This window comes from Tupaia chinensis, unplaced genomic scaffold (assembly GCF_000334495.1).
Source record: "Tupaia chinensis unplaced genomic scaffold, TupChi_1.0 Scaffold139785_1, whole genome shotgun sequence".
NCBI lineage: Eukaryota > Metazoa > Chordata > Mammalia > Scandentia > Tupaiidae > Tupaia > Tupaia belangeri.
The window spans coordinates 46,376-55,988 of record NW_006199665.1 but is presented as its reverse complement, the minus strand read 5'-3'; the positions used below and the strand labels follow the sequence as shown (position 1 = coordinate 55,988).

The 9,613-nt window shown below is 43.6% G+C and overlaps 2 protein-coding genes across 2 annotated transcripts in view; both read left to right on the top strand.

Moving 5' to 3' along the window:
- Positions 1–6,508, top strand: part of LOC102502471 (zinc finger protein 709-like) — an 8,885-nt gene extending 2,377 nt beyond the window's left edge. The window contains exons 2-4 of the mRNA XM_014593160.1: positions 919–1,731; positions 1,811–2,074; positions 6,423–6,508. Of these exons, the coding sequence (XP_014448646.1) occupies positions 919–1,731; positions 1,811–2,074; positions 6,423–6,508 (1,163 nt within the window). The remainder of the gene's footprint in view (positions 1–918; positions 1,732–1,810; positions 2,075–6,422) is intronic.
- A 2,710-nt stretch (positions 6,509–9,218) lies between these two features.
- Positions 9,219–9,613, top strand: part of LOC102495256 (zinc finger protein 124-like) — a 5,998-nt gene continuing 5,603 nt past the window's right edge. Inside the window, exon 1 of the mRNA XM_027765866.1 lies at positions 9,219–9,263. Within this exon, the coding sequence (XP_027621667.1) occupies positions 9,219–9,263 (45 nt within the window). The remainder of the gene's footprint in view (positions 9,264–9,613) is intronic.

Sequence of the window (9,613 nt, the reverse complement as noted above, 5' to 3'; positions counted from 1 at the left end):
TTTGCTATAGGGCACGTGTGCTCGCCAGACAGACAGAGAGAGACAGACAAAGTGAGAAATCACTCCCCAGGGGGGATGGCCACGCCTCAATTCTCTTCTCTCGGGACCTTGGGCACGTGCACACACGGGCCCAGCGTGAGTTTTAAGCCACCAGGTCCGGGATGCGAACAGTGGTTGACTACGTGGGAGTCCAGCAACATAGCCATTACGCCAACTGCTGATCCCAATAAATAATTCATTGAAGAAAAAGAATTATTTAACTTTATATTTTATAATTTGATCAGAGAGGGACAGAGTGAGTGAAAGAGGGAAAGTGAGAAAACAAGCCTTAAACATCATGTCACCTGCTGGCCCCTAAATAGTAAGTCTTTTAAAAATTTTTCCCAAGAATGAATTAGTGTGAAATGTAATTTGTATAGGGAAAATCTCGCTCATAGTGATAATGATTATGTTCTTTATTCAACTTAAATAGTACACTAGTGCCTTCAAAAACCACTCTGTGAGAGTTCATTTCTCTTAAGTATTGCACAGTGACTCAATATCTTTGTGGAGAATAGTCACCTTTCTCTTATGAAGATTTTTGTTTGTTTGTTTGTTTTGGGTGTTTTGTTTTTGTTTTTGGAGATATTTTTGCTATAAGGTGCATGCACTCACCAGAAACACAGAGACAAAAAGCAAGAAACTGTCCCCTGCCCCCCCCCCACCAAAAATAGCCACAATGCAATCCCTTCTCTGTTCTCTCAGGGGTGGAAGGAGAGAAGTAGCATTGGTGGGGATCTTCGAGGAGAAGGGCCTGGAGGTGGACCTGGGGGAGGGCCAGGAGGCTAGCATGGTTGGGATGCTGGACATCAAAAGTTAAAGATCCTCAGAGCCCTGGCATTCCAGGTGGTCTCAGGAACTGAAGATCTCCTGGTTGAGGAGAGAAATCATATGAGTGTAAGGTATGTAGGAATGACTTTAGTTGTCTCAGTTCTGTTCAAAACCATCAAAAAACTCACACTGAAAAGAAACCATATGAATGTCCCCAATGTGGGAAAGCCTGTCGTTGTCCCAGACCTCGGGGGAAACACAAGAAAATTCACACCAGAGTGAAACCCTATGAACGTAAGAAATGTGGGAAAGCCTTAAGTTATTCCAGTTCTCTTCAAAGACATGAAAGAATTCACACTGAAATAATTCACACTCAAGTAAAACCCTATGAATATAAGGAATGTGGGAAAATCTTAAGTTGTTCCAGTTCTCTTCGAAGACATGAAAGAATTCACACTTCAGGAAAATCCTATGAATGTAAGGAATATGGGAATGCCTTTAGTTCTTCCAGTTCTCTTAAAAAACATGAAAGAATTCACACTGGAGTGAAACCCTATGAATGTAAGGTATGCGAAGAAGCCTTTAGTTGTCTCAGTTCTGTTCGAAACCATGAAAAAATTCACACTGAAAAGAAACCAAATGAATGTCCCCAATGTGGGCAAGCTTTTAGTTTTTGCAGTTCTCTTCGAAAACATAAAAAAATTCACAGTGGAGTGAAACCCTATGAATGTAAGGAATGTGGGAAAGCCTTTAGTTGTTCCAGTTCTCTTCAAAAACATGAAAGAATTCACAGTGGAGTGAAACCCTATGAATGTAAGGTGTGTGGGAAAGCCTTTATTTGTTCCAGTTCTCTTCGAACCAACAAAAGAATTCACACTGGAGAAAACCCCTATGAATGTAAGAAATGTGGGAAAACCTTTAGTTTTTCCAGTACTCTTCAAACCTACAAAAGAATTCACACTGGAGGAAAAACCTTCTGAATGCAAGAAATGTGGGAAAGCCTTTACTTTTTCAAGTTCCTTGCCTATCCATGAGAGAACTCACACAGGTAAGAAACCCTATGAATGTAAGGAATGTGGGAAAACCTTTTGTTTTTCCAGTTCCTTGTATTACCATAAAGAACTCACACAGGATAAACCTTACGAATGTAAGCCTTGTGGGAAAGCATTTTCTTTTTCAAAGTTACTACAAAACCAAGAAAGAGTTCACACAGGAGAGAACCCCTATGAATGTAAGGAATGTAGGAAAGCCTTTATTTGTTCCAGTTCCTTTTTTTTTTTGGAAAGATTTTTGCTATAGGGCATGTGCACTCGCCAGAAAGACAGAGAGACAGAAAGTGAGAAATCACCCCCCCAGGGGGGATGGCCACGCCACAATCCCTTCTCCTCTCAGGATCTTGGGCACGCACGCACATGCACCCAGCATGAGTTTAAGCTGCCAAGTCTGGGACTCGAACCACGGTCGACTACATGGGAATCCAGCGACATAGCCATTATGCTAACTGCTGGTCCCTGTTCCAGTTCCTTTTGTATCCATAAAAGAACTCACACAGGAGAGAAACTGTATCAGTGAAAGCAGGGTGTAAAAGCCTTCTCTACCTCTTCGTTCTTAAGAAAACATGAAAGAACACACAGGAGACAAATGCTACCAATGTAACCAATATGGTAAAGCCTTCTTTCATTCTACGCTCTTTTGAAAACATGAAAGAACTCACACTGGAGAGAAGCCCTATGAACATAAGTGATGTGGGAAAGTCTTCTCTTATCTTGGTCACAGTCGAGATATTAAAAAAATACCACAGTGGACATGAGCCCTAGTAGTGTACAAAGTATGGAAAAGACTTCTCAGTAAAAGAATTTCAAAAAGACATTAAAATTTTTCAGGAACCAGCAGTTAGCGTAATGGCTATGTCACTGGACTCCCACGTAGTCAACTGCGGTTCGCGCCCCGGACCCAGTGGCTTAAAACTCACGTCGGGCGCGTGTGTGTGCGTGCCAAAGATCACGAGAGGAGAATGGAGGAGAAGGGTTTGCAGCGTGACCATCCCTCCTGGGGGGTGATTTCTCGTTTTCTGCCCCTCTGTCTCTCTCACTCTCTCTCTGTCTGGCGAGCGCACGCGCCCTATAGCAAATCTCCACAAAAAAAAAAAGACATTAAATTTTTTTTTCAACAGGAGAGAAACCCTAGGGATGTAAGCAGTGTGAGAAAGTCTTCTGGGGAACCAGCAGTTAGCGTAATGGCTATGTCACTGGATTCCCACGTAGTCGACCACGGTTCATGTCCCGGACCTGGTGGCTTAGAACTCACGCCGGGCACGTGTGCGTGCATGTCCAAGATCCCAAGAGGAGAATGGAGGAGAAGGGATCGCGGCGTGACCATCCCCCCTGGGGGGTGATTTCTCACTTTCTGTCTCTCTGTCTCTCTCTGTCTGTCTGGTGAGCGCACGCACCCTATAGCAAAAAAACTCTCAAAAAAAAAAAGTCTTCTGTACGTTCACAGACTTTCCAATAAATGGAAGAATTCGTACAGGAGAGAAATCCTGTAAGTGTAAGCAATGTGGTAAATCCTCCTCTCGAGTCCAGTTGTTTTTGAAAGCATAAAAGAACCCAGTGAGGAGAGACCTCATTGATTTAACTTTAATTTAATTTGACCAGATGTCAGCATCTGCCCCAGACTTAGCTTGCTCTAAGAGGAAGTAGAAAGAAAGAGACAAAGAGTAGCAATGGACACAGGAGGCCTGAGCCTAAGCAGCCCAAGCAATTTGTGCCGCTCAAACTGGGCGCCTTTATTTATACGGCAAAGCAACACTACATATGTGTACTTCACAACATTCCATTGATAAGTTGACATGTTATAGACAGTAAGAAGCAGGTAACAAAGCTTTAAGACCTACTGGGCTAGGTGTATCTCTTGGCTACCTCCATATCAAAGGGAAATCTTTTTTTTTTTTCAAAGGGAAATCTAAGAGAAGCCTAGCTGTAGGTGTGGGCAGGATACTTTCTTGGAAACATCAAAGGGATGTTGATAAGGCTAAAGAATCCTACAGAGGCAGAGCATGGGTTGGACTTTACTAGTTGGGGTCAGGATGTTTCCTGAATTCCATCAGATGTATCTGTTGGAAGGCCCCTAGAAAAGTCCACCCTTTGCTCTGCTTACAGTAAGGGTCAAGGAAAGGACAAGCTGCAAGGTCCTGTCATAACTAAAAGGGACAGGTGATGTTTGCTTAGAGCATGTTCCCACATTCTCAGGGCCTCTCTCTGAACATGTCCCTACAGCCAGAGAGAGGGAAAGTGAGAAAGCAGGCCAGCTGGTCTGGGACTTGAATTGCTGTCAGCCATATGGGGAGTCCAGTGTCCTTGACTACCATGCCACCTGCTGGCCAGGAGGACCCATATTAATATATATAATGTGGGCAAGCCTTTAGTTTTCGAGGGCCTTTGCAAGTATGTGAGAGAATGTACATTGGAAGAAAACTACCTATGTAAGTAGTGTGGAAAGCCTTCACTTTCCAGTACATGAAATAGCACATACCGGTGAGAAACCTTGAGGATTGTAAAAAAGTTTCACTACTGCATAAACTTTCTATCATACACAATATATACTGAAGAGGTATTATTACTATAAAGTGTGTAAAAATTATTAATAAAAATTACAGAGACCGAGGCCAGTAAGCGGCACAGTACATCACCATTTGATGCACCTACATGCATCACCATGGTTTGAGTCCCAGACTCGGCACCTTGGTAATTATGAGGAGACGTGTGTATATCCTCAAAATCCTGACAAGGAAATGAAGGAGAAGGTAATGTAGTCAGCTATCGCTTTATGGGTGACTTCTCACTTTCCCTCCCTGTCTCATTCTGAGAAGCACACGGGTCTTATGGCAAAAATCTAAAGGAAAAAACAAAGCCTAGTCTAGGCTACTGGTTATTGAAGCTGGATCCTATATGACTGAGTGTCATTTTTTAAATTCCATTTGTTATTATAATTTAATTTGACCAGAGAGAATGGGAAAGAGATCCTCAAGCGCCTGGGTCTAAGACCTGAACCAGGGTCAGTCATGGAGAGTCCAGCATCTTGAATCACCATGCCACCTGCTGGCCCCTTGCTGAGTACCATTTAGATCCAAGGTGGGGGACCAGCAGTTGGTGCAATGGCTATGTTGCTGGACTCCCATGTAATCGACTGCGGTTCAAGTCCCGGACCCATCATGTTTCTCAGGCAGCCAGTTCCAGGACTTGTATCACACAGTTGGCTATGTGAGTTCCATCCACCTTTACACTATCACTAGCAGACCCAGGAGCTGTTTTCTCTCTATGGCTTTCTTTGGTAAGTGTATAAGCCTTCTGGCGAACAAAATGTGGAAAGGCTTTTATTATCACATAGACTTGACCACAATGGAAATCACCTATTGCAGAGACCTACTATTAATGTAAAGAGCTGATGGGACCAGCAATTAGTGTAATGGCTATGACTATGTCGCTGGACTCCCATGTAGTTGACCGTGGTTCGAGTCCCGGACCCGGTGGCTTAAACTCACGCCGGGCGTTGTGCATGCATGCTCAGGATCCCGAGAGGAGAATGGAGGAGAAGGGATTGCAGCATGGCCATCCCCCTTGCGGGATGATTTCTCGCTTTCTGTCTCTGTCTCCTCTGTCTTTCTGGCGAGCACATGCACCCTATAGCAAAAACCTCTCACAAAACAAAAGGGGGGCTGAGATTTAGCTACCTTAACCTGCATACTGCCTGCTGGCCCTGCACTTTTTTTTTTTTTGGCACAGAATTTATTCCATTTTCTTTCTAGTAGAAAGATGCCATCCATGGGGCCGGCAGGTGGCATGGCAGTTGAGACACTGGTCTCCCACATGACCGACCATGGTTCAAGTCCTGAACCTGGTGTTTTGCTGTCTGTCTCTCTCTCTGGCTAAAATTGAAGAATAATGGTAATAGGACCAGCAATTAGCATAATGGCTATGTTGTTGGACTCCCACATAGTCAACTGAGTTTCATGTCCCAGACTCAGTGGCTTAAACTCACACTAGGCACGTGTGCGAGTGTGCCCAAGATCCTGAGAGGAGAAAGGAGGAGCAAGGATTGCGGCATGGTCATCCCCCCTGGGGGTGATTTCTTGCTTTCTGTCTCTGTCTCTCTCTTCCTGGCGAGTGCACGCACCCTATACCCCCCCCAAAAAAAAACTCTTCAAAAAAAAGAATAATGATAAATAAAACTAAAAATAAATCTTTAAATATAAAAGAAAGATGCCATCCATGTATAAGTTTGTAAAATTTGTCATACCGTCTCATGAAATTTTTATTTTTTTAATTATTTTTAAAGAATTATTTATTCATTTATTTAATTTTAATTTGATCAGAGAGGGACAGAGAGAGAAAGTGAGAAAGCAAGCCATTTGGTCAGAGCCTCAAACTGTGGTCATCCATGTGAGATGTCCAGCGCCCTTAACCACCACACTTACCTGGCCCCTCATGAAATATTTTTGTATCTCACATCTTTGTTTCTATTTTTATGTCTATTTTACTTTGGTAATTGAGTTTGAATCAAGACAAGATATCTGTGATTGAATAATAAAATCTAGAATTTTTATTGGAATTAAGGATTACGCTATATCGGTGTTGGTGAGGAGATATGGAAGTTAGAACTGAAGGTGACAGTGATCCTGGATTTTGAGGTCAATTGCTAGAAAACATGTGGACAGTTGTTCGTACCCCAGTTTCTTTATACTTGAGTCTGACAATGAAGGGTGCCTTCAAAATCGCCGCTGATTATTAGAGTGGGAATTTTTATTGGAATTAAGGATTACGCTATATCGGTGTTGGTGAGGAGATATGGAAGTTAGAACTGAAGGTGACAGTGATCCTGGATTTTGAGGTCAATTGCTAGAAAACATGTGGACAGTTGTTCGTACCCCAGTTTCTTTATACTTGAGTCTGACAATGAAGGGTGCCTTCAAAATCGCCGCTGATTATTAGAGTGGTTTTTTTTTTTTTAAGTTTTTTTCCTTAGGTCCTATGCCTTTGCCAGAGAGACAGACTGTGGGGGGGGAAGAGCACTGGGGACCTGGCTGGGCCACACTTCCTTTTCCTGTATGCAACTCCATCGTTACTGGTGAGGTGTTTCAAGCTGCCAGGTCTGGATTTGGAACTGCAGTCAGCCATGTCAGAGTCCTGCACTGTAACCACCATGCTGCCTGATGGCCTCGAGTTCTGATTTTAAGTTTTAGCTTACTCCAGATTTCTATAAACTATTCACATCAAGGTTTCATCTGCAGTTTGGATTTTATTGGAAGTCTCTTTTTATTATTTTTTTTGAGAGGTTTTTACTATAGGTACATGCACTTGCCAGAAAGACAGAGAGAGAGAGACAGAAAGAGAGAAATCACTCCCCAGGGGGGATGGCCATGCTGTAATCCCTTCTCCATTCTCCTCTCGGGATCTTGGGCACACACGCACATGCGCCTGGCATGAGTTTAAGCCACTGGGTCCGGGACTTAAACCGAAGTCAACTACATGGGAGTCCAGCGACATAGCCATAACGCTAACTGCTGGTCCCGCAACACTGAGCTTCTGATGTGGCAAATCCTCCTGGAGTAACAGTCAGCACCAAGTCTGGGATAATATTTGTCCTCACATGGAGGGACACATATTAAGGAGAAGGGATTGCTGCGTGGCCATCCCTCTTGGGGGATGATTTCTCGCTTTCTGTCTCTGTCTCTTTCTGGTAAGTGCATGCATCCTATAGCAAAAACCCCTGCAAAAAAAAAAAAAAGAAAGAAAGAGAAGGAATTGCAGCATGACCATTCCCCCTGTGGGATGTTTTCTCACTTTTCTCCCTCCCCACTTCACAGAATCCCTCAGGTAAGCACATACACACTCTATAGCAAAAACTGAAAAACATAGTCTTTAACAACCAACGCATGTAGGAACCAAGGGGCCAATGGTCCATAGAGCAACATGCCCAAGGTTGTTTTTCTTTTCCTTTTTCTTTTTGAAGAGGTTTTTGCTATAGGGTACATGTGCTTGCCAGTGAGACAGAGAGATAGAAAGTGAGAAATCACCCCCCAGGAGGGATGGCCACAGCACAATCTCTTCTCCTCCGTTCTCCTTTAGAGATCTTGGGCACTCACACACATGTGCCCAGAGTGAGTTTAAACCACTGGATCCAGGACTCGAACTGCGGTCAACCATGTGGGAGTCCAGCGACATAGCCAACTGCTAGTCACGGAAGTCTTTTTAAAGAATTATTTAATTTTATTTATTCATTCATTTTATTTTAATTTGATCAGAGAGAGACAGAGAAAGAGAAAGTGAGAAAGCAAGCCGCCAGGTCCAGGGCTTGAACCGTGGTCAGCCTTATGGGAGTGTCCAGTGCTTTAACTACCATGCCACCTGCTGGTCCCCAGAAGTCTTTATTCCTTTATTAATTTTAAATTGGTGGGGGTTTTCTTTGAATTATTTTATTTAACTTTATTTATTTATTTATTTTAATTTGACCAGAGAGGGACAGAGTGAGGAGAGAGAGAGAGAAAGCAAGTCTCCAGGTCTGGAATTCAAACTGCAGTTGGCCATGTGGGAGTCCAGCGCCCTTAACTTCCACACCACCTGCCGGCCCCTGGAAGTCTTAATTTGTGTACCTGGCCACCAATTCAGACTGTCATGGTTTGGAATATTCCATGGCTTCCTTAGTCTTGGAATGAATTGACATGATACGTAATTTGTATAGGAAAAACCTTATTCATAGTGGTAATGACCATGTTCTTAATTTAGCATGACCGCTACACTGGTACCTTTAATAAAAAAAAGTGATGGGATCAGCCCGTGGCATGGTGGTTAAAATGCTGAATGCTCCCTCATGGCCAACCACAGTTCAAATCCGGACCTTGTGGCTTACTTTCTCTCTCTCTTCCTGTCTCTCTCTCATCAAATTATAATAAATGAATGAATACCTAAACTTTTATAAATCTTTTTTTTTTTTCTTTTGGAGAGGTTTTTGCTATAGGGCAAGTGCGCTCTCCAGAAAGACAGAGAGAGACAGACAGCGAGAAATCACCCCCGGGGGGATGGCCACGCTGAAATCACTTCTCCTCCATTCTGCTCTAGGGATCTTGGGCATGCGCGCGTCCGGCATGAATTTAAGCCACCGGGTCCGGAGCTCAAACTGCGGTGAACTACATGGGAGTCCAGCAACACAGCCATTAAGCCAACTGCTGGCCCCTGGGCCTTCTAATATAGGTTGTACCTAAAAATGAGTAGACTGTCCATAAAGTGTGAGAAGAACTTGGCCCTGCAGGTGTTATCCTTATATCAGAATTCATGAGTCCTGGAAATCATTATCAAAATTCCTAACTCTTGGGACCAGCAGTTGGCATAATGGAATACAGGTGGTGCGTAAAAATGAGTAGACTGTCCATAAAGTGTGAGAAGAACTTGGCCCTGCAGGTGTTATCCTTATATCAGAATTCATGAGTCCTGGAAATCATTATCAAAATTCATAACTCTTGGGACCAGCAGTTGGCATAATGGCTATGTCGTCGTACTGCCATGTAGTAGACTGTGGTTCAAGTCCCAGACCCGGTGGCTAAAACTCACGCCAGGCGCGTGTGCATGCCCAAGATCCCAAGAGGGAAATAGAGGAGAGGGGATTGCAGCGTGGCCATCCCCCCTGGGGGGTGATTTCTCGCTTTGTCTCTCTTTTTTGGCGAGCGCACGCGCCATATAGCAAAAATCTCTTTAAAAAAAAATTCATGACCCTCGGAAATCATGTGTTCCCTCATCCTGCTCCAATGCAG